Source organism: Equus caballus, chromosome 21, assembly GCF_041296265.1.
Source record: "Equus caballus isolate H_3958 breed thoroughbred chromosome 21, TB-T2T, whole genome shotgun sequence".
In the NCBI taxonomy this organism is placed as follows: domain Eukaryota; kingdom Metazoa; phylum Chordata; class Mammalia; order Perissodactyla; family Equidae; genus Equus; species Equus caballus.
This window is the reverse complement of record NC_091704.1, coordinates 68,627,710-68,652,217: the sequence shown is the minus strand read 5'-3', so window position 1 is coordinate 68,652,217 and position 24,508 is coordinate 68,627,710. Positions and strand designations below refer to the sequence as shown.

At 43.0% G+C, this 24,508-nt stretch overlaps 1 protein-coding gene and 1 long non-coding RNA gene across 3 annotated transcripts in view; one reads left to right on the top strand and one right to left on the bottom strand.

Moving 5' to 3' along the window:
- Positions 1-216: 216 nt before the first annotated feature.
- ADAMTS16 (ADAM metallopeptidase with thrombospondin type 1 motif 16) overlaps positions 217-24,508 on the top strand; it is a 154,604-nt gene continuing 130,312 nt past the window's right edge. The window contains exons 1-3 of one of the 2 annotated variants that reach the window (XM_023625871.2): positions 217-796; positions 884-989; positions 7,189-7,514. In XM_023625871.2, coding sequence (XP_023481639.2) covers positions 674-796; positions 884-989; positions 7,189-7,514 — 555 coding nt within the window. In that variant the 5' untranslated portion in view covers positions 217-673. The remainder of the gene's footprint in view (positions 797-883; positions 990-7,188; positions 7,515-24,508) is intronic. The other variant, XM_023625872.2, reaches the window with a different exon arrangement.
- LOC138919760 (uncharacterized) lies at positions 10,139-16,964 on the bottom strand. The gene is made up of 2 exons (XR_011430284.1): positions 16,561-16,964; positions 10,139-10,515 (listed from the first exon to the last, which is right to left on the bottom strand). It is a non-coding gene; the product is annotated as an uncharacterized lncRNA (long non-coding RNA).

The window sequence follows — 24,508 nt, the reverse complement described above, 5'->3', positions numbered from 1 at the left end:
ACCCCGTCGTCTCCCATCACTTCACACGCCCGAGAGCGACGCACATTCGTGTATACGCAGATCTGCACGGACCCAGAGGTCCGGACTCCGCACCCGGCAGGCGGCAGGTGTTTGGCCTTGGGCCCCGCAGGTCCGGCCCTCCGGGCGGGGATTGAGAAGAACAGGGAGCAGTGTAACGAGGGGCCAGTCCAGCAGCAGGACACAGGTCTGGAGGGCGCCCGAGCGGGCGGCCCAACCTGCTCACCTCCCCGCGCCCCGGGGCCCCTTCTCCACCGGCGCACCCACGGGGTGGCCCGCGAGGCGCAGACTGCGGCCCGGGGAGCGTCCTGGTCCTCCCCAATCCTCCTGCCCTCGCGCCCCACCCCGCCGCCCCCTTTCTCCTGCCTCCTCCCTCCTTTCTCCTCTCCTGTCCTCCACCCGTTCTCCCCTCCTCCCGTCTCCCCCTGCCTGCGCTCCCCCTCCCCCCTCTCCCACGGTGCGGGCGGGTGCTCCGCCGCCGCCGCCACTCCGCCCCCCGCGCGGCGCGGAGCCGCAGTAATAACTTCAGCGCGGGCGGTGGAGTCAGTGAGGGCAATCCTCCTGCGCGCCGGTCGAGTCGGGTCATCCGTGCCCACTTGCACGCTGCTGGGTTGGGGACCATCCCACGACCCCGGGGCCCTCCGAGCGCCGCTGGATGAAGCCCTGCGTTCTGCCTGCAGAGGCGCAGCGCCGGCAGGGCGCGCGAGGCGGCCGGGCCATGCGGGGCCCCGGCTGTGCAGCGTTCTGGGTGCTGCTGCTGGCACAGGTGGGTGTGCAGGTGAGTCCCCCGCAGCGGGGGCAGGGTCCCCCGCGGCTCCCCTCGCGCAGTGCCCCGTCTCACCGAGGTGTCGCCGCTGTTTTCCAGCAGGCACCTGCGTGCGCCGTGGGACCCGCAGCGGCCTCGCCGGGGAGCCCCAGCGTCCGGCGTCCTCCCGGTGCCGCGGAGCGGCCGGGCTGGGTGGAAAAGGGCGGTAAGTCCGCGGGGAGAGGCGGGGTTCTAATCTGTGCAATGTGGCAGCTCATAAACTCCCTAATTCTGCTTTACACGGTGCTGCGAAAGTTCAGACGCTGTGAACTCACTTTTAAGACGCTCTGTGCTTCCTTACTGTACGAGCGAACACCCGTGAGTGGACTTTCGCCAATATTTATTTTGCATTCCCTTGTAAAACTCTAACAGCTGATCAATCTGTAACCAGAAACATTAGGAAAAGGCAAGGAAATATATTTTATTCACAATTTAAAGGGCCAAGGAAGAACCGAACCTAGAGGTTGTGTCAATGTGCGCATCAAAGCAATTATAGAGCGAGCGTTACTCCTTTCTCCACGCTCGCCCTCCATCCTCCACCCCTTCCTCCTCCTGATTTTCATTCTGAAGTCTCTCTCTCTCTCACTATCAGAAGACCGTCATTTTTGCTCAATAATTATCATCTTAGTATCAAAGTTGCTGCTCTTCAAGAACTGGGACCTGACTGAAACGTACTAGTGCATAGTCAGGTAATTAGCCTCCTGGGACATCACAAGCAATGTCCATGTCCTCTGCTTGGTTTGGCATAAAAACAAGTCTGACCCTTTTGCAATGTAGGGTTTACTGCTCACAAGCGGCGTGTGTGAATTTCGTGTCTCCTCCGAATGGACCTGTGTCCTGGGCTGCATCAGGGTCAATCGGAGAGCAGGTGTGGAACGTCACTTGCTGGGTGGTGTTTCTCTGAACCCTAATCCTTTGGCAATGGCTAAATATTATTACTTTGTATCATTTCTAATAATCAATTTCCATCAGATATTAATAATGACTTTTAGAGGAAGGACTAAGTTTGATTATTCCAAAATTATCTTCAGAAAAATCTAGAAAATTAAAGTTTATAATTCAAAATTCCTGTATATAGTCCCTTCGTCTTGATAAAATTACATAAAAACAAGAATATAGTATTTGGATTAACTATTGGAAGTGTCTGCTATAGAGACATATAAGTGAATGTATAAGTAGTCTATAAATAAAGTGATAAATCAGATGCATGCTGGAACATAGGACCTCTTCAGGACCACCAGAGGGCGCTAGATGTAAATGATATAAAATGTTTATAAATTACTTGCCCTGAGTCTGTGCAAGAGAAAGTTAATTATCTGTTTAAAAGCTCAGCTTCTTGGGGTTGCCTTTGTCTCCCTTAACGTTTCTCTGAGGATGCATTCTACAATATAATTATCCATATTGGAACTTAATTGCCCAACTTTTTTCAAAAAGATTTTTGTAAAAATTCCAGTTCTCAAAAATCATGAAAATTCCTGAAGGTCTCAGAAGGTTTTCAGAGTACTTTGTAGCATTCATGAAGTTTTCTTTCAGAGAGGAGCATTTCAGACAGAGAAACATTTATTTCCAGGAGAAGAAGCCAAGAGTTCCTGCCTAAAAGTGCTCCCCACCCCAGAGGATGCACTCCTGGGAGCTGGACTCCAGCCTGGCTGGCATGCCGCTCTGTACACCTGACACCTCAGCTAGTGTCAGAAGCCTGGTGTTTCCATGACAACCACTTACCTTGCTTGGCTAGAAACTGAAGAGGAAGGTGCAGCCATCATCAGTGAAGTTCTAGCTTAGTGGACACGCCAGCCTCATCCTGCATTTGTGTGTGTTTTACGTCTTCTGAGTTCAGAGAGTGCGTGTCACTGGAAGGCTTCTGCACAACCAGAGCAAAGAGCCTTTTTGCTCAGCAGAGTTACCTCTTGATCTAGAATAAAACTGGAGTGCACCATGTGACACTGGGGTCAGTTTACTGTTGGATATCTAGGTGTTCATTGTAAAAACTGGCTCTGAAATAACTCTTTTGGCCATGAGTTTTGTTTGACACAGATTTCAAACTATATTGCAAATTTTGCTAGTGTCTGAAATAATTATGCAATAGGAAAGAGAACTCCATGTATTCTCTGAGGCAACAATGCTAACTAAACTGAGATCAATTCTATTTTCAGATATTAAGTACACCCATTTCATTTTGGCTAGTTCAGCATTGCTCTTCCTTAATAAGAGACTTGAATGCTTTTCCCTGTAAATTTACCTTTGTAGTAAACATAGTGGCTCCTGTTAAGAGCAGGAGCATCACAAACTTGTTAACTTTCTAATTCTAGAGCACACTGAGCCTCCAGGGCGAAGTTTGGAACTTCTTTAGAGCTTCGTTTCGCTGGACATGATAGACTCTGTGTGTGTGTGTGTGTGTGTGCGTGCGTGCGTGCATGTGCGTGCATGCTGCCGGTTTATATTGATTTACATTCACGCATTCACCTATCATGAGTCACAGCAGTTTCTTTCAGGTTCACCTGGGGGTGTGCTTGTAAATGTTTAACGACAGGCTCTTCGAGGTCTAGTTTGTAACATTTGCTGGTTCCCATGGGGTAAGTACTCCCACCGTATATTTCAGCCCGTGGTGCAATGTCACTGAAGTCAGGATGCAGTGTGCAAAATCCACACTCTGCAGCTGGACCAGACCAGCTCACTCACAGGTGGTCCACACCTCACGCACAGTCTGAAACCAGAGTGTTCCAGGGCTTGATGCTGTGGTCAAAAAACCTCTTGAATCGAGTAGTCCAGGGAACTGACTGGAGCAGCCGTGTGTGAATTTTTTCTCCTTAAAAAAGTCTGTACAGGACCAAGATCTTATTTAAAGGGTTCTCAAAGATTAGAAACTCACTAATTTTTTCTTGAAATCACAGGCCAATAGTTTTGGGGATTATAATCTTAAAACATAAGCTTAAAAGTTAGTTCAAAATTTTCAGTTGATTGCAGTTATATATTGCCTTCTCTCCAAGTGTGATAAAATGCTATGCTGGTTTCATTGATTCATTGAATTCTTTAGCTTTGTCACATTCATTTATCCATAACCGACAGGACACCTTTGATACTAAGGGCTGCCTTGTGACTAAATCAGGATTCCTCCACCTTGGCGTTATTGGCATTTTATTGTGGGGTCTGTCCTGTGCATTGAAGAATGTGTAATGTCATCCCTGGATTCTACCCCTAGATTCCAGGAGCACCATTATCTCCTCCTGCTTTGTGACAAACAATAACGTTTCCAGACATTTGTCTCCTGTCGTGGGGGAGGGCAGTCACCTCTGGTTGAAAACTACTGGACTGAATCCAAAGACAGGGCTTCTTCCATCATACGTTTTCTCCGTCACTCTCAGGAGGGCGTTGTGACCGATGGCAATGAGTGGCTTTGCAGTGGCGCAGAGCTGGTGTCTCCAGAGCTGATGAGTACCTTTTCAGGAATTTTGCGAACTGATTGTTGAAAATTAAAATATATCAACTCACCATGAAATAAGTCACATCAAAAACAAAATTAAGGGGCCAGCCCAGTGGTGGATTGGTTAAGTGCACACGCTCGCTTTGACGGCCCAGGGTTCGCAGGTTCCGATCCCAGGCGCAGACATAGCACAGCTCGTCAAGCCATGCTGTGATGGCATCCCCACACAAAATGGAGGATGCTTGGCACAGATGTTAGCTCGGTGGCAATCTTCCTCAAGCAAAAGAGGAGAATTGGCAACAGATTTTAGCTCAGGGCCAATCTTCTTCACACACAAAAAAATTAAAATTCTCAAACATCATCACCTCATCATTATTTTGCTATGTTTTACTCTTATCTATGTTCTTGAGGTTATTTGCATGTCTGCTATCTGTAAGGTGGAAATACCATATAATGGTGTGCTGCTGTGCATCTCGTGTGCAGTGACATCACATGTCAGCCACGGTGGGAGTGCTTACACCAGGGAGATTGGTAAATGCTACAATCCAGGCTGGGTTTTTCTCCCCAGATAACTGGTTGTCAGACATTTATTAGCACAACACTGTATGTGTTTATGTAAAAGGAGCTTATCAGTCATTATTTTGAAAGATAGATATTAAATGCCCTCCAAAATCAAGCTCCTAAGAATATGGCTTATATCATCTGGAAACAATTTGATTTTTTAAAAATGGTAATCATCTTTTCATGGGCAGTAAATTCGTCGATTAGCCAGTGTTTGGAACAGTCCGCGTGCTTCTCTCTGCACTGCACAGCCTCTGTTGGAATGGAAACAGCCTAATGGTGAGAGCCCTGGAGGCCCGGGTGATAGGTGATAACAAGACCACATCGCACCAGCCTTCCCCTAGTCTGGAGAGCCGGGGCTGAGGATTGGGTAATGCAAGCGAACCGGGCATGACATTTCAATTCTGTCTTTTGGCGTGGCCCTGCACAGGCTGCCATCCCATACTTAGTCCAGACACACAATTCCTGACTTGTTTCCCCCTTTCTTCTATCATTGCATGCAATTTAACCACATTCGTTTTCCTTTCTCATTTTCCTAAGTAAAACATGAAACAAACTCCACTGTATTTTGCCCTATCAGACACAACCGCCCTGCTTTGACGTATATCTTGATGGTTGGTTGTCAAGTTGCCCGCTAGAACATGCTGCCTGTCTAATCTGCATGCGGCCCACTTCCCCAGTTCCCCTCAAAGTGCCCATTCATACCTGGGTGGCGGGACAGGCCCAGAAGAGTCCCACATCAAAGCTCCTGAGAAAGCAGGGCGCCTGGGGTTGCAGAGGCTGTAACCGAGCCCTGGGTTATCCTGCCCCTTGATTGGGTTGACTGCCTGGCCTGGGACCCTTCCCTCGCCATGGGCTTCAGCATGGGGGCTCCAGGCCCTGCCTTACCATCCATGGCCCTCTCTGCCTCCTCCAAACGCAAACACGTGCCTTCTCCGTCCCTTGGCTGCCACCTGCTCTGTCCCAGTGTGACCCTTCAGTTACCTGCCAGGATGGCACAGGGACATGTGGACAAGAATTTGCACTGAAAGAGTTTGTGAAGAAAACCTTTTTTCCAGAAAAAATAATTACCAAATTGCTGCTCACTTATAACCAAATGCAACTTCTGTGGGATGCTGTTTTATCTTCTGACTCCAAGAAGCGCGTCCAACCTACACTAAAGAAGAAAAGGGCCCCAGTGATTAAGCATCTAACAGAACAATCTCCTGACAGCATACATTGGTAATAAAAGGAGCTGCAAAGTTTCTCTCCATACTTTCCATAGAGAAGGAAATGGCTCAAGTGTACACAGAACGTAAAGCTATAAGCTTGTCTGTGTTTGAAGCCTCGCAGACTTGTATGGGTGCCCTGCAATCTGATAGCTCTTGACTCTTTAAAGAGAAATCATTTATTTGAATGCCTTGTAGGCTAGAAGCCTGTAAATTAGAGTGGGAAGAAGAGTGTGGAGCATGTCTTCATAGGGCCCTGAAGTGTGAAATATGATCAGGTGCCAAGAAACCATCTCCGTTGGAGGGTCAGCAGTGGGTTTCACTGGGGAGCAAATACACACGTGAGCACTCTCAAATGTTCACAGCTGGGAAATCTGGAATATGTGTGCATTCTGCCTGTCTCCTATAGGTTCCATGAGTTAATAATTAAATATTAAAAAATTAAGCAGCAAAGAATGCCCATCACATTTGTCTTTTTAACAGTTTTCTGAAAAATTATATTTTTAAGCTAAAACTTCTTAGAGCAATGAAGATGTTGGTAAAAGACAAAGAATATGACTAAAGGAATGTTTAGAACTATAAAAATGATGACATATTATAATTACTCTAGAGTAAAACTTACAAACTATAATCCTAAAAGTCCATTTTTAGTTTTAATTGATCTGTGATCTGTTTTTTCCTTTGAGGTGTCTTAGAATTTGCTGGATTGGTAATAACACATTATAGGCAAAGCAGTGATTTCTCTAAAGGCTTCTTTTAACATTTTCCCTTTAATTTATTTATTTATATTCTTTTTTGCTGAGGAAGATAGGCCCTGAGCTAACATCCATTGCTAATCTTCCTCTATTTAGTATGTGGGTCGCTGCCACAGCATGGCTGATGAGTGGTGTAAATACACGCCCAGGCTACGAACCCACGAACCTGGGCCACCAAAGCAGAGCATGCCACAGAGTGGCTTAATCACTACAACACGCAGTCAGCCCCCAAGATTTTCCCATTTAACTCCAATTTTATGCCTGCTACAATTTGGATTTGAGGACGAGTAGATGCTGAAATTTCTTCCATCATTTTTTACTGGGTGAAAGTGTCATCTGGTAATAAATTATATTCAAAGACTTCCTGATTCTTTTCAGAATTCTGAAGTTACTTAGCCAGTCCCCCTCTTTCTCTTTCAGAGTATGACCTGGTGTCTCCCTATGAAGTCGACCACAATGGGGACTACGTGTCCCACGAAATCATGCACTCCCAGAGGAGGAGGAGAGCGCTGGCCCCGCTCGGAGTTGACTCTCTTCACCTTCGGCTGAAAGGCTTCAGGCACGACTTCCACATGGATTTGAAAATTTCCCGCAATCTGGTGGCTCCTGGATTTATCGTACAGACGCTGGGAAAGGGAGGCACTAAGTCAGTGCAGGCTTTCCCCCCCGAGGATTTCTGTTTTTATCAAGGCTCCCTACGATCCCACAAAAATTCCTCAGTGGCTCTTTCGACTTGCAAAGGTTTGGTGAGTACAGCTCTTGCCGCCTGTAGTGGGGCTGTGGGGACAGTGATGTATGCAAGGCAAGGAGGACAGCTTCCTGTTGAAATGTTTTAGCTCATTCTTCTATTATTGTAGGACAGACTTCTTTGATCTGTAAAAGCCCGAGAAAATTGCTAAGCAGTCCTGTCTAAGATATGTTGCACTGCCTGGTTTGGCCCATTGGGAAATGGCGAACACATCCAGCCTTTTGTTGTTGTTGTAGAATAATTGAGGGAGAGCGCTGCGCTCTGAAACTGGACCTAAGAACTTATGGCCCTGTCTGAAGATGTTGACGTCTTAGGGGGTGGTCTTGCTCTAACTCACTGCTCCATTACTAACCCTGGAGAAAGGTCTTCATTTTGAACAGAAGCACAGGACTCAGCTGATCGGCCATGTTGAGTATTGGATCAGATACTTGAAAGCTCTTTACTTCTGTCATTCTGATGATGATAACATGTTTACAAATTAGGGCGTTCATTCCAAACAGGGTGATGAATTCATGGCAGGGCAGTGCTGGTCTTACTGGAGTAAGGATTCTATTGGTGCATTTCCCGCTTTCTTAATATCTGATTAGACATTAAACATCGCGTTGATGGTCCAGGTGGTCCCCTTTCCTGGGACCCTAGAGTGAGGGACACCTGCAAAGTTGAGAACATGCCTGTTTCCCTCAGGCTGACCCAAAGCTGAAGTCTTAATGGCTTGTCTTTTACTTTTCTTAAAATATTTCCATATTTTTGGGGGAAAATTGCTTCGAAGAAACTTAGATCCTTGGGCACAAATTAGTCAGGCACAGATGAGTGAGACATGGCTTAGGTAGCAGAGTGAAAATGTGTGATCAAAACACTTTAAGGTCTTGACCATGTTAAAGGTGTGGCAAACAGGCTTTTGAACATTTATTAAAGCATCTCTAGAAAATTCTTTAAGTCTGTCTTAAACTTCTTTCCCTCTGTGGAAAGATGGAATTCCTGGCCTACATCTCACAAGGATTTTGTGGATGTGGATGTGAATATTACATACTGAAGGGACATTTATAACCAACACCTTAAAATACTAAATATGTGACAATGCTAAATCCTGTCAAAATATTTTTTAAAATATTAACATTCTGCCTTTTAGGGAAATTTGGTATCGGTTGGCCCCATGTTTGCTTTCATTTATAAAAGGCTTTTGGTGTGAGACGGGATACAATGGGGAGTTGCCAAGGACAGGGTGGTGTTATTTGGCACACTTATTAAGCATGAAGACAGTGTGGCTGATTTGTTCCATCCTCTCCCAAGAAAAGTAGGTATTCCTTAATTAAAGGACTAGAAGTCTTCATGATATGCACTAAAGGGAGGTATCTCTTCTTGGGCTTTCTTCAACAAAGGCTGGAACCAGAAATGGAAGCCATCTGTGTGGTAATGAGGTGTGCCATGCCCTTCAGAGCTCAGTCCCCTTGAATTTATGGAGACTGGGTGAGGTGTTTCGCATTAACCCAGCAGGGATGCAGGCCTGGTGACGCCCCCGGTCTCTGTGAGCCAGGGCCCTCTCACCGTGGCTGAGCCATGCCCTGGAGTCAGTCCCGTGAATAGAGGTGGCTGGCAACAGCTTGAGACTTCTGGCTCTTTTTGAACTCAATGGGAATTAATAGCAAAAGTTGTAAGTGTTCAACTACATGAAAGATAAAGAAGTGAGAAGAACAGGAAAAAAGACTCCTCTGGATAATAAACACTGGAACTTGGTCCCTGGAATAGACATTTGTATGCCTTCATCATTAGTCTACCAAGTACCTTAATTCCAGCTTCACTGACATTCCGTCTGTAGATGGTCGTTACAAACATGACCTCAACTAGACTCAGGAGTGTGAGGTTCAGGAGTATTTGCCATGTGATAGGACAAATCAAAGGCCTTTTAATGAAGAAAAAAGGAGGATAAAAAGTTCTCGGTCTTTTGCAGGATAATAAAAATATTGAATGGGAAAGTCCCTGCAGTAGCTGCCAAGTCTGTTATGTCTTTCTTGGCAGATGGTTGCTCCACCCCTCGTCCTCCAAATCTGTTAACCTGTGAGGAAAAATAGCAGGTCTTTTACAGTAGGGATGGCTCCTTTGTCGCTATTGTTCTTCTTGATTCTTTCAGCTTCTACGTAATGTTCCAGGTAGATTTCATATAAGCTTTATTTTTCAGAGTTTCTGGTTGACCCACTGTCTGATGGGAGTCGGGAGGCAGCAGAATTCCCTTTTTTTGCTCTGTTGCTCACACACCTTTGCAGACCCCAGTGGAGAGCACTTTGCAAACAAGGTCCCTGGTTGTGGGAAGTAGTCCATCTTGCATTCTTCCTATTTCATCTACAGAATGGGAATATTACTTTTAAGTTAAAATGCATTGCTTAGTTAAGAGTTTAATATTGGGTATCATTCAGTTAGAGAAAATGGCTTACAATTGTGAGACCGTGCAGTTCTGAGAAATGCAGTTTCCACACAGATAAATTTTTTCTTTTCCCGGTTCTCAGATTTTGAGTTTGGGAAAACTTTGCTGTAGCCCTCTAATAAGTGAGATGAGGAAGGCTGTGAAAGTTAATAGTTGATGTTGTGATCCTATTTATAGTAAATAAATATTCCTCAAGAAGAAAGGCAAAACCAAAAACAGCATTTTACTTTGGGTCAAATGTGAATAATGAATGAGTTTCAGATTGTGTGTTCCCGAAGCCTGCCAGAGCTGGCTACTGTCTGATGAGAAGGGCAGGGCATAGGTGATTTCACTATAGAGTGATGACATAATGACATGAGGACAAATTGGTGCTAGGAGAGCTCAGAGGACCGTGCTTCATCCTGCCTTGGGCGGGGGTGGCGGGGTGGCAACCTCAGCGTGGGTTTCTGGAGGGAGGATTGTCCGAGCCAAATTCTCATAGTAGAATTGAGCCGTGATGCCCAGAAACGGAGGAGTAACAAGCTGCCCCAGGGAAGACTGCTAACATCTGTCAAGTTCAAGGAGCCCTTGATAACACCATCTGTGAATGTTAAGAGATTAGCATTTGTTTATGAAGCCCAAGTATAGTTAAACTAGACAAGATCCGTAAACCCGAAAAAGATGTCTAAAGTCATCCTGGTATTGCCACCAAGTATCTTGACACAAAATATTTTTTATGTTGCTAAATAAGATTTTTTTTAAAGTAATATCTGTTATTCTTATGTCTCTACCAAACTGACATCACAAATCTATTGTGATTACCAACCACAGACACAGAAATGTATGTCACACAGTGGGTGCTTTCTAAGAATTACTTGGCAACTTACAGTGTAGGAAACAAAGATAACAATGAAAATAGCAGAAGGAACAATAGTAACTTAATGAGTGTTACATACCAAATACTTGGCTAATAGCTTCACATTTGTTATCTCACTTAGCCTGATCACAACTCTAAGAGGTAGGTACTATTTTTAAAAAACCAGCTTTATTGAGCTATAATTCACATATCATGGAGTTTAATCCCTTGAAAATGGATAATTCAATGGTTTTCAGTGTATTCCCAGAGCTGTGTAAACACCACTATAATCTGATTCTAGAAATCTATATCACCCCGGAAAGAATCTCTCACAGTCAGTCCTCATTTCCTCTCACTCCCCCACCTCCTCCCCTCTCCAAATCAGTCCTGGTCACCGACTAATTTACTTTCTGTCTCTATAGCTTTTTCTAATTTGGCTATTCCTTATAAATGGAAGCATACAGTTTGTGGTCTCTTATGACTAGCTCCTTTCACTTAGCATAATGTGTCCAAGGTTCATCCATGTAGCACGTATCAATATTTTATTATTTTTATTGGTAAATGATAATCCATTGTATACATATACTACATTTCTTATTCATCTATTCCTCAGTTGATGGATATTATTGTGTGTACTTTTCTTGGCTATTGTAAATAATTCTTCTGTGAACATTTGTGGACAAGTTTTGTGTAGACATATGCTTCATTTCATTTAGGTTTATACCCAAGAGTGTAATTATTTGGTCTTATGGAAATTCTATACTTAACATTTTGAGGAAGTTCCAAACTGTTTTCCATAGTACTTGTACCATTTTGCATCCCCCCAGCAATCTACAAAGGTTCTTATTTCTTCACATTCTGGCCAGTACTTGTTGTCCTTCTTTATTATAGCCATCCTAGAGGGTATGAAATGGTATTTCCTTGTGGTTTTGATTTGCTGGATAGAGATTGTTGGTTAACAGCTTTCTTGTTGTTGTTCTGTATTGTTTTGCTTTTTCTTTCAGCACTTTGACTGTGTAACCCTACTGCCTTCTGGCACCCATTGTTTCCAGTAAGAAGTCAGCTGTTCATCTCGTTGTAGTTTTGTTGTACCTAAGGATTGTTTTTCTGTTGCTACTTTCAAGAGTTCCTCTGTCTTTGTCTTTCAGCATTTTTACCATGCTGTATATAGGTGTCAGTGTGGGTATCTTTCTTGGAGTTAGCTGAACTTCCTGAATGTTCAGATTAATGGTATTTTGTCAGTTTGCAAGATATTCAGCTATTATTTCTTCAGATATTTTTTTCTGCTCCTTTCTCTCTCTCTTCTTTTTGGTGCTTCCATTATGAATACATTGGCTTGCTTAACGGTGAACCACATTTCTCTGAGATTGCATTCATTTTTTTTCGTCTGTGCTCTTCAAATGGCACAACCTCTATTGGTTAGCTTCAAGTTCACTGATTCTCTGTTGAAAGTTCAAATCTATTATTAAGCTTCTATAATAAATTTTTCATTTTGGATATTTTACTTTTCAACTTCAGAATTTCCATTTGGTTCTTTTTATAATTTCTCTTATTGTTTATTTTATGAGGCTTTTTCATTAGGACTTGCTTTAATTCTTTAGACATAGCTTCCTTTGCTTCTTTGAATGTATTTGTAATCATTGCTTTGAAGTATTTATCTACTAGGTCTAACATCTGGGTCCTCTCAGAAGCAGTTTCTATTATGTCTTTCTTTTCTCGTGTATGGGTCACACTTCTGTTTCTTTGCTTGTCTCATAATTTTTGCTTAATACTGAACATTATAGATAATATGTTGTAGCAACTCTAGATGCTGAGCACCATGTGCCATTCCAGGGCTCGTTGCTATTGTTTTCTCTTTTACTTGTTTGTTTAGTGACTTGACAAGACTAGTTCAGTGAAATCTGTTTTCCTGCACCATGCAGTCACTGTTTTTTTCTCTCAGAGAGTGCAGCCTTGGGCACAGGCACAGTCATCCTGAAAGCCTCTATGGTCTACCTCTATTGATATCACACCCAGCTGTCGGCTTGATAGATGATTGCTCTTTTTTTCTCTCTCTCTTACAACACTCTGGGGTATAAATTGCTCCAGAATGTGATTTGATTAAAGAAGAGTTCTTTTGCAGGATTAGGATGCTGCCTGTTTCTTATACTCCTCCAACATCAGGAGAAATCTTCTTGGCTGTTTTTTTCCCTGAGTGTGTCTGCTAAACTTCTAGTCTGTGAACTGTTTTGCTTATTGTTATGTGTATCGTGGAGCTGCCAGCTTTGTCTTAATTGCTCACATCCAAGATCTCCATTATTTTTGACAATGCACTTAGGTATGAACTTTTGCACACTCTGTTCCAAATAAAATCAGCCCCTCTAGGTAAGCTCCTTGTTCTTACAGCTTGCCTCTCCTCCTGGACAAAATGTCTCCACTACTGCCGAGGAGCTGGGGTTGGTAGTCTCCTGCTTTTCCCAGAGTGACACCTCTCTTCTATGAGTGGAGCTCTTAGTGAGGATGGTAACTCTTGGTTTTCTCTGCTTTTGCTTCCTGCCTTGAAGCCTCTACCTTACAAGAGAGTCAAGGTGAGAATGTGCAGGGCTCCATTATGCTCAGCTTGCTGAGTCCAGAGTATAGTTTTTACCCTATGAGTAGAAACTACTTCACAGAAGAGAAATCAGTTTTCCTGGCCATGCCTGTCTAGAATAGAACTTCTGCAGTATAGAACTGAGGGGGTGAAAGATGCTGATGTCTTGATTCTCCTGATATGAAAATACAGCTCTATTATTAGAGTCGGGGGGAATAAGGATCCCCTGTCTCCTTGGCTGCCTATGCATGGAATAGAGCTCTGTCACATTGAGCAGGGGCAAGGTCAATATGTGACCATACCATGGCTCAGGTGCCACCCAATTTCATCATTCTTTCTGAGATTTATTAAATTTAATTCAATTAATGTTTCTCCACTTTTTACGCCCTTAGGACAATTTCCAGAGACTTTAAATGGTTTGCGTGTGTGTGTTTGCATGCCTGCATGCATGTGTATGTGTGCATTATTTTCAGCAGATAAATGGTTGTTTCACTGGAGAGAGAGGGTCTGCCACACTCTTCACACTGCCAGTCTGGAAGTCAGTTTCTGCTACGTGCTATTATTAACATATTTTACAGATCATTGCCCAAGACCACTTTATTATCCCCATTTTACAGATGATTCCCAAGATAATTCTTAAAAGAGTGGTTTTGGACTTAGATGGCCTGACTCCAGAACCAGCACTTTAGATCACATTTTCTTTCTTTTTATCCTGAGCCTGTTGCTGTCCTGTGGGGACCTGCAAGATCATTTACATGAATTTCCATTGCATCATCATTGATGATGATGTGTGATGACTTTCTCATTTGATTTCCACCTCAGTGCCACCTTCCTCAGCATCCTGCCTTCTCTGAGCTTAGTGGCCCCATTTGTAGTGTATCAGGGGGCTCTATTAAGATACATGGAATTCATTCCATAATTATTTATTTACAGGTTTGCTTTTTTATATCAGGCTGTGAGTTCTTTAAGAGACGTTGTTTTATTCATCTTTGTATCCCCAATTTCCTGTTAACACTAAGCAAAATTCTTTTTCTTCTTGCAATGAATGATTGTATTTCAAATTTACAAACAAAAATATTATATCTTCTCAACTTCTATTTTGAGGTACGAATAAATATAAAATTCATTTTATAGTCCGTTTAATCTGATTTCTTTTCATGACTAATGCCAAACACCTTAAATTTTCTTTTGAAGCACATAGTTTATTCAGAAATGGTTTAATCAGTAAGGTTTCTGACAACTGTTTTTTAAAACTCCCATTTGTCAATACTTTTAAATGACATTTCTTTAGGAATATATTCTGTTGTGTGTGACAGGATTAGATTTTCTTGAAGGAATTCATGCTAGTTCTGTACTTAGATTAATACTTTAGCAAATAAATAAGTAAAAATTAAAAAATAAATTGTCCTTGGCACAAAATCTGCATGCTCCTCTTGTCTAAAGCATTCTATTTGTTCAGGCTTTAATGTAGAGTACATATCACTTCTCCTGAAGTCTAATTATTCTCTTGTTTTCAACAGTGTTGGAAAATTTGTAAATGCCACAGTTCTCGGTTCTGTTTAAGAATTTCCCCACTTGGTTGGGGACTTACTGAGGACCCTGGTTCGAACTGCACTAGGTTTTATTTCCAGCCACAAACTCCAGGGATTCTCTGGGAACTCGAGTCATTAGGAGTTTTTCTAAAGCACCCAATAAATCCTAGGAAACTGTCTGAAATATTGCCAAACTTTCAACTGACTTTGAGAAATGTTCCTGAGCCAGGAAAATAAAACAAGAGTAGAGAGGAAGAATCAGCATGGGGCATGGTCAGAAGAGATAATATGAGACTAAAAAGAAAAATGTCATTATGTGAGAAGGCCAGTGATGGCATAACAACATACAAATGTGTCACTCTAGGTAAGCATGCAGGAAAATTGTAGAGAAAGTAAGGTTTTTGGATAAAGAGTAGCTGAAGTTGGTGGTTATTAGGAAATTTAAAAGGTAGGTATGGAGAACTAACTGAAAGCACTAGATCATTACATAAATTTATGCTAATTAAGAATGAGTATAGTATAAATTTTGAAATTGACAAAACTGAATGTGTTTCATCACTAGAAAAAGATCAAGTAACATTTTATAAGATAATCTTTTATACTTGAAGTAACCACAGATTTTCCTATTAGCTTACCATTAGTTGTAAACAAAAATGAGATGATTAGAGAAATTTAATTATAAAATCTATGGCTTCCTCCATTTTCCTTATTTTTCAGGTGATGAACCTGAGATTCAGAGGGGTGGAGTGGCTTGGCTAATATTACAAAACCAGATGGGGTTCGCACAGGTCTAGGATACAGAACTTCAGATTCTCTGTCCAGCGATGTTTTCACTGAAACACACTGGATGCTATTACTTTTCCTTATGGGGAGGAGCCAATTGAAAGAGTTTAAATGTTGGAATATGTGCCAGAGATTTTAAAATAAAGCACACGTGTCCTTGGCCTGGAGACCTGGGCCGGGCAGCAGTGGGGAGAGGAAGGTGGCAGGCCTCCCCTCTGATTAGCGTTCGGTGTTCCTGGTGTCCTTCTCTTGAGAGGCAGGTGCTTTCCCCGTCCGCCCAGGGAAGCCTCACAGGGACTCTCATCATGGCCAGTAGAATACCTGGTGTGAGGAATCATCAGAATGGTGCTCATCTCTGCACCAGTATGACCAGGATTTCTCCATGGCCAAGATCAGGCTGGGAACAGCCGTGTGGATCCCCTTGGTGGAGAAGGAATGTGAGAATAAAAGAGGAGATCAGATAAAACCAGGATCTTTAAAGCATGATCCTGCTTTGCCTGAGGCTCACCCAGAGTAGCCTGATCATATCTGTTTAACACACATGTAGCTGTTTTCCTCCTTAAATGTCACCACCATGAGGGCCTCCCTGGCCCCATCTAAAATTGCCTACTCTTCCTCCTCCACACTTTCCTCCTCCCCTCCCCTGCTTCATTTTTCTACTTAGTTTTTATCATTATCTGTATCAATCCTAGTCCAGTTAGGAGACAGAAACCACACAGATTAATTGAAAAGAGAGAATTAACTTAACACCTTCAGTAGGAATTAAAGAACTGGAAAATTAAAAAAGAGAACAGTAAGGCACCCCAAGATAGCAATGCAGGAAACAGCCACTGCCTCTGGGGCTGGGCAACTATGGGAAGAAGTTGGGGTTCCTATAATTTAGAACTGGGAGCTAGGCTCAGATACCTGAGTAGGAGGAGCTGGCCAGCCAGTGCTAGGACTCAGAGGGGCATGCTGCTGCTGGGTCTTCAGGTGAGCTGTGAACTGCAGTCAGCGGCTGTCACTGGAGCAAACTCACTGCCAGGGCCAGGCAAGGCTGACAGAACAGGGGGAAGACAGGAAGTCCACAGGAGGCAGATGGGAAGTCCACAGAGGGCAGACGGGAAGTCCACAGGGGGCAGACGGGAAGTCCACAGGGGGCAGATGAGAAGTCCACAGGGGGCAGATGGGAAGTCCACAGAGGGCAGAAGGGAAATCCTCAGGGGACAGACAAGAAGTTCACAGGGAGCAGACAGGAAGTCCACAGGGGACAGACAGGAAGTCCACAGGGGGCAGACAGGAAGTCCACAGGGGGCAGACAGGAAGTCCACAGGGAGCAGACAGGAAGTCCACAGGGGGCAGACAGGAAGTCCACAGGGGGCAGACAGGAAGTCCACAGGGGACAGACAGGAAGTCCACAGGGGGCAGACAGGAAGTCCACAGGGGGCAGACGGGATGTCCACAGGGGGCAGATGGGAAGTCCACAGGGGGCAGACAGGCAGTCCACAGAGGGCAGAAAGGAAATCCTCAGGGGACAGACAAGAAGTTCACAGGGAGCAGACAGGAAGTCCACAGGGGCCAGAAAGGAAGTCCACAGGGATCTGACAGGAAGGAACAAGTTCTTCTACCTTTTTCATTGTCTCCAGTCCTTCATTGCGTTGGCTGTTGGCAGAGGTGAGCAGAGAGCAAGTGGCACAGCAGAACTGGATTTGTAAAGTTCCAGCCCCAACATCACAGAGCAGAGGTTAAAAGGGGAGTTTGGAGCTAAGAATGATTTCTTAATACTTAGCAAGCCATCTGCAGTGCTAAATATTGAGAGTAGAGCAGGGCCTTCTGCTGACTTTTTCTTGCTTTATCCCCAGCACTTTCAGTAGTGCTTGGCACATAGTAAAGGCCTCTGTAAAAATTTATTCAATGAATAAATGATTTTTTTAATGGAGAAACAAGAATTCTTTACTAAAATCATTTACACAGCCACTGGTCTGGAGGGGGAAAAAAGGAACATGAAAAGATAAAATAGTAGGAAGTAGCCCACGCTACTTAGGGAAAGAACTAGACCTCGAGGACGAGACCTGGCCAGGCCTGTGTGGGGACGGGGCTGTCAGACCCGGTGCAGGCAGGCCTTCCTCCCCTGAGGTGGGCTGTTCCTGCCTCTGTCACAGATTTGATTAACATTAAGTCTCCTGTGTCACTGGCCTGGAAGGAAAAGCAGCGCAATGCTTCCTCAGTATGCTTGGAAATTGTATTTCATGACTTATTATACAGGAATAAGTTGGCACTCAGGGGCTTGCGTGTGCAAGGATGTGTGAGAGTTTTCGGTGTTGGTGAGTGTGGTTACTCTAAATCACTCCAGAAGGAGAAATCCAGGAGTCGTCATCTGTAGGCCTGAGGCCAGACGGTATTAAAGTGAATATATACTCTCAGTGGAGTCCTGCCCTTGCTCATTTTGGGAAACGGCCATCTTCAGTAATCTCGCCCCAACTCTCAGGTTCCCTCAGCCTCAGAACTCAACCAGAAGCCACTACTTGCATTTGCGCTTCTGTTGGTACTCCATTCCCCAGTTATTCGAGGTATGCATCACTTTTACTGATTTGACTCCTTTGTCTCATAACGACGCTCATCCGTTGTCCTTTACTGCGCATATTTTTCACTGCTCAAGGGTTTGTTTTAATGTGGGGTTTTTTGGGGAAGAATAGCATTTGTGTTTTAAAGACATTTAATCAAGTAAATTCCATATTTTAAATTAGTAGCAAAACAGTGCTAGTTTCACATTCTCTTTTCTGTAATTTCTGTGAAATTATAGGAAAACTAAGTAAGAATATCTCATTTGAAAAATTCCAATCTAAAGAAATGTAGGCAAGATTCTTATGTTTTTTCCTGTATAGTTAATTGACAGTGATTGGACATGTACAATAAGGCATGCACTGCCAATATATAAAAAGTTACCAGTTGTGAAACAAAAATTAAACTAAAAAAAGACAAAACTGAAAAAAAAAATCCACATTCTGTTACTCACTGTATTTACAGCGATGCTAAAATAGGGTTGCCTTATCTGGTTTAAAAATGGTACTAAAATAATAGAAAGCTTCAATAGGCAATGACATAATATATCCAGTTATTCCAGTTTTCTGTCATTGAATAGTTATATCTCCATCTCTTAAGACATTAGAAATTTGGAGCAAAATATATAAAGTGAAGTGTAGTTTAAGCAATCGGTAATTTCTTTTGGTATTCAAAGTCTGTGAAAAACATTTGCCTTGACGACCTTAGGGTCATTCCATCCCATCACAATTTATATTTTCATGTAAGTATATTGTATATTTTTCTCTTAGGTGAAAAAGCAGGGGCTGTCCCTTAAATGTGGTAAGCCCACATTAGGTTCACAGTTGTTCGGAACATTTTGAAAGAAGATTCTTAGTTTTGACTGGGCTGGCAGAAATAGCCAGGACCTCCGTGTAAGGTAGTTCAAGTTGAGCCCTGGGAACTGTGAGCAGACATGGGGAATGAGAGGTTCAGAGACTGTTCCATGAAAGTTGAAGTCACCTGCCTGCCTCTCTGCTCTTTTCCTATTTCCCTCCAGAGAGCAACCTCAACAGAGGTGGAAAATCACAGTCTGATCTAGTCATTCCCCTACTCAACATGCTCCCATTGTGCTCTGGGTAAACCCCACATCCTCAACAGGGTGATGATGCCCTGGGGGCCTGCCTTTACCTGTAACTCCAGCCTCATCGGGGAAACTCCCTAGGCTCAATCGGCACCACCTTATTTCTTTAACAATAAGGCTGAGCTTTTCACCACCTCAGGGCCTTAGTAAATGCTGTTTCCTCTGCCTGGAACACCAGTCCCATCCTTCTTCTTCTGGTTAAATGTCATGTATTCTTTAGGTCTCAGTTGGAAAGTCACTCCCATAAGTCCTACTTCTCTGGTGCTCCAACCACGCTAGGTTCCCTTACAATCCATTCATGACTCACCTTATTTTTCTCCTTGAAAAGAATTATCTCAATTTTATTCTTATTTGGTTACTAATTTAATATGTACTCCTCTCTCAATAGAAAGCCAGCATCCTAGGGGCAGTGCCATAACTGTCACACTTCCTTCAGAACCACCAGCACCCAGCAGTGTTCCTGGTCCATGGAAGAAACTGGATGGATGAGTGGAGGGGTGAGGGGTGGATGGATGGATGGATAAATAAATGGATGGATGGATAGCTGAATGGATGGATAAATAGATGAATGGCTGGAGGAGTGGGTGGATGGGTGGATGGATGGATAGATAAATGGATGTATGGATGAAGGGTGGGCAGATGGGTGGATAAGTGGATAAATGAATGGATAGATGGAAAGATGGATGGATGGATGGATGGATAGATGGATGGATGACAGGTCCTAGTTTCAGATAGTAGTTCCGTCTGTGCAGGGAAGAGTCCGTGTATCCAGAGACACGGAGCAGTAACTGTGAAAAGCTCTGAATAGAAAGGGCTTTGTCTGAGTTGAGTTCGGAAAGCATGCATTTCCCAGACAATTCCCACACAGATCCAAGCCTGCCTGTTGTGGCCCTGGGAGCGTATTTCCACAGCAAGAAAGAGAACAGCGAAAGTGCTGTGTGCATTCACATCGTCTCAGGAAAGGCCATCTGCAAGCGAACTCTTCTCCAGTCCTAACTATGTGAGTAATTTTCCTAATGACAGAGAGAATCACCCAACAAATTTTAAATAAAAAACATTGCAGTTTGCTTGGGTGACAGGAGATGATATAGTTTATGTAAGTACAATTCAAGAAACTAAGTGGCATTTGTCCACTTCTTAGCTCTTTGTACCTTACTGCATGAGCATAGAGACGTTGTAATTCCTGTGTCTCAGTTTCTTGGACATATGTCTCCTTTAATTATCAGGCTCATGACAAGGTTGGATTGCCTGTTGCACATGATGATTTCTGAGAAAGGGTATTCTTACCACCTTCAGTCCTTCACAAAAAGCGATGCACAAACTTATTCTATACTAACTTTTTTTTTTTTGGTGAAGAAGATTCACTCTGTGCTAACATCTGTTGCTAATCTTCCTCTTATTTTTTGCTTGAAGGTGATTAGCCTTGAGCTAACATCTGTGCTAGACTTTCTCTATTTTGTATGTGGGTCAATGCCACAGCATGGCTTGATGAGTGGTGTCCATCCATGTCTGGGGTCCGAACCCTTGAACCTGGGTCGCCAAAGTGGAGCACACTGGACTTAACTGCTCTGCCTCCGGGCCAGCCCCTATACTAACTTTCAGAGATGAAAAGTTGGCACTTATTATCAGATGGGAAAAATTTTCTGTATTTACTTTGTTTAGTTAAGGTCAATTATATATTAAGCAATTGTTTTATCAAAATACAGAACCAAGCTAGTCGACAAGCATTCCAGAGTGCCTACAGTTTAAGGCCTGTGGTAGTCATCCTGGAAAACAAATGAGTGGAAAAATAGGAACTCCCTACATGCAAAGGAAGATCTCTATTTAGACAGATATTCGCACAAGAAACAATAAAATGACGTCTTAAGCAAATGGGAAGTTTAATGAAAAAACATAATCTTTGGAGTCAGACAAGTCTTGTTCAAATCTAATTTTTCTCTCCTACTAGCCAAATGGCTCACCACTCTGTGCTTCAGTTTCCTTAATTTGTAAATAACAACAGCCTTGTAAGTTTGCATGAGGATTGGGTGAGCCAAGATAGATATGAGAACCCTTAGCACAGGGCTCGGTGCATAGTAGGAGCTGAGCAAGTCTTCACTCTCCTCAGCCTCCCCCCATCGCTAAACTATGTAATGTGGGTAAAATCCTAATTAGAAAGTAGCTGTGCAGGTTGTAATGCAAGCACGTTCAAGTAAAGTTCAAGAACTGAGAGGTGGAGTTACACTGACCTTCAGAGAAGCCCCACGGATGTGGTGAGCGTAGGATTAGAATATATTTCATTTACACTGGAAGCTTTTAGGTGATTTATTGAAAGCACTCAGGATGATAAAAAGACCTGTCCTTTGAGCAGGCAACTTAAAATGCAAGAGCGTTGTTTATGCAACTTTTAGAACCATTGCTTATGCCCACACATTGGAAAGAAAGCTGTCCATTCCCAACACCTGGAAGATTACTTTGAGCTGAACAAGGGATCCTAAAGGAGGACAGCGCCCAGAATAGCTGACGTTTTGGCTTTGTATTCCTGCTGCAGCAGCCGAAGGAGCTATAACCTTGTTTTATTTGCAGAGATTATCTCTAACTAAAGCTGGGGAGTTGTGGCTATTCCCTTCCAGGTCATCATTAGGTAATAAAATAAAGAGTGATGGATTGCAGAATAATAAGCCAAAAGAGAAGCTAGGATATTTTATAGCACGGTTCTATTTCTAGTTGAAATGCACAAGTACATGGAAAAGACTTGAGAGCGTGAATAGTAGATGTTTAAATATATCAGGGCTGTGCCCTGTAAACATGCCATATGTAGAAAGTCACTATCTGTCCCTCAAGAAGGTTAATAATATCAGTTAGGCTTTTCTTCACCATTCGGTATCATCATGACGCATTTGTAATATTGCTTTGATACATAACATCACTATATGTTTACTACTTCAAAACCTTTTTGGATTTAATATCAATCATAATTTCCTACCTCTGCCTCCAGTAATCCAATATATTGTCCATTGGGGAGTAGTTTGTGGGCTTATGCTTTCTAATAAAATTGAGCTCACTGATCCCCAACACTTTCAAGTTTCCCGTTATGAACCCTCTGAAAAGATATAATTATGCGTGTACCATACCTTCCTCTGCTGGAGGAAGAACTCAAGCTGCTTGTTCTATGAAACTTTCAGAAGAATTCCCTACACCCGCTTTTTGAAATTGGCCCAAGTCTAGAGTCTCAAAATAATTTCAACCTCAGGCTGTGGTAGGTGCAGGAATTTTATGGGACAATAGTTTTCTCTGAAACTAATGAAAGTGCTCCTTACATTGATTTAAAACTTTAAGAACTTAACAGACAAAGCAAACCCCAACCTTCACTTCAGGCAGGAGTCACAACCTCAGTGGCTGAGAATTGGCAAAGCCAGCTATCAGCCTTGGCAGAAAAGCTAAGTGCCCCTGGGATACCTGTCTCTCTGTGTGAGGGAACACACAGTGTTTGAAATGAGTTGGGCACTCGTGTCGTAAAATGTGAAGTGTATTAGTAATAATAATTTGATACTCTCACGGATTGCAGTTTAAATGTAAAGATGTCTTAAAAGCTCATAACTTAAAATGAAATTGTTGAGTGGCAGTCCTCAGTTACATACATACTAGTAAGTTGTATTGTTGTGTGTGTGTCCTATAATGAAAGTGGTATGTTTGCTATAAGAAAATCAGGAATTAACATCCATTCTGGGGCTGGCCCGTGGCCAAGTGGTTAAGTTTGCGTGCTCCAGTTTGGCGGCCCAGGGTTTTGCCAGTTCAGATCCTGGGCGCAGACATGGCACCTCTCATCAGAATATGCTGAGGAGGCGTCCCACACAGCACAACCACAAGGACCTACAACTAGAATATGCAACTACATACTGGGGGGCTTTGGGGAGAAGAATAAGAAGAAAAGAAAAACAAGAGATTGGTAACAGATGTTAGCTCAGGTGCCAATCTTTAAAAAAAAGAAAAATCCCTTCTATCCATATCCATATCCAACTATGAAGGCCAAGCGTATTAAGTGCACTTTGATATTGTATCATGTACAATGATATATTGTATAGTTTTTAAATTAACCCCCTCATTTGGCAATTATTCACAGTGTAGGTTTCGCCTTTATCTCCTGCACTTTAAAATGGATTTGATTTGGAGACTTTCAAGAGGTCATTTTTGTTTGATCTTGGTTTCAAAGTCAACCCTAACCAACTTTTCCTTTCTCTGATTTCAGCCTTTTCATCCACCCTTTGTCAAGGGTGTGGCCTGCTCCAGGCTCTGTCATGGTATGGAGTGGCCGTGGCACAGCTGTTGTAGATACAATGCACATGTGGGTAAAGTTTTAGAGTCCATAAGCATAATAGATAATTTATTCTTATATTTGGCAAAACAGAGAGACATAGATGTCTCATAAGAATCTGGTTACCGTAATCAGCATGTTTAATTGGGTTCTGGTTGGAGAATTCCTTTCATGAAGAGCTAACCTTCCAAATTCCGATAGTGTTTTAATTCACTTTCCATTCATGTTCTTTCTACTATTTGCTTTTTGCATTCATAAACTTCTCACAACCCATATTTACAGCTCTTGCTCAGAAGGGCAGTCTCTGGTAATATTTTGTTGTTTTGTTTTGTCTGTTTGTTTTTGGTGAGGAAGATGGGCCCTAAGCTAACATCTATGGCAATCATCCTCTACTTTGTATGTGGGACCCCACTACAGCGTGGTTGATGAGTGGTGTGTAGGTCCATGCCTGGCATCTGAACCCGCAAACCACAAGCTGCTGAAGCAGAGTGCATGAACTTAACCGCTGTGCCACAGGCTGGCCCCTGGTAATATTTTTTTCTATCATAGGAAAAGCAAACATATTCTTAGGCTTTGACCTGTTCCAACGATGGTGGTTCCTTGGAAATGTTGATTCTTCTGTTCCTTGTAACCAGACAATGGGGGGACTCTGATGGTTTCACGCAAAAGTTGTTTATCTTACTTGCTTCCTCTTTCAACCAACCTATCGCTTTTCTCCAACTCCTAAACCAGAGCTTTGGGGAAAAAATATGAACCTAAAGTTTTTCTAATGATCAACGTACCAGAGTACCAGTGTGTCATCATTTTGAAAAGGCCTACTTGCAATCTATGTTCCGCGTTTGGTTGTTATGAAACAAACACATGGTGAATTCTGATTCTTTAGCATAGGAGCATGTACGTTAAAGTAGGTGTCAGTG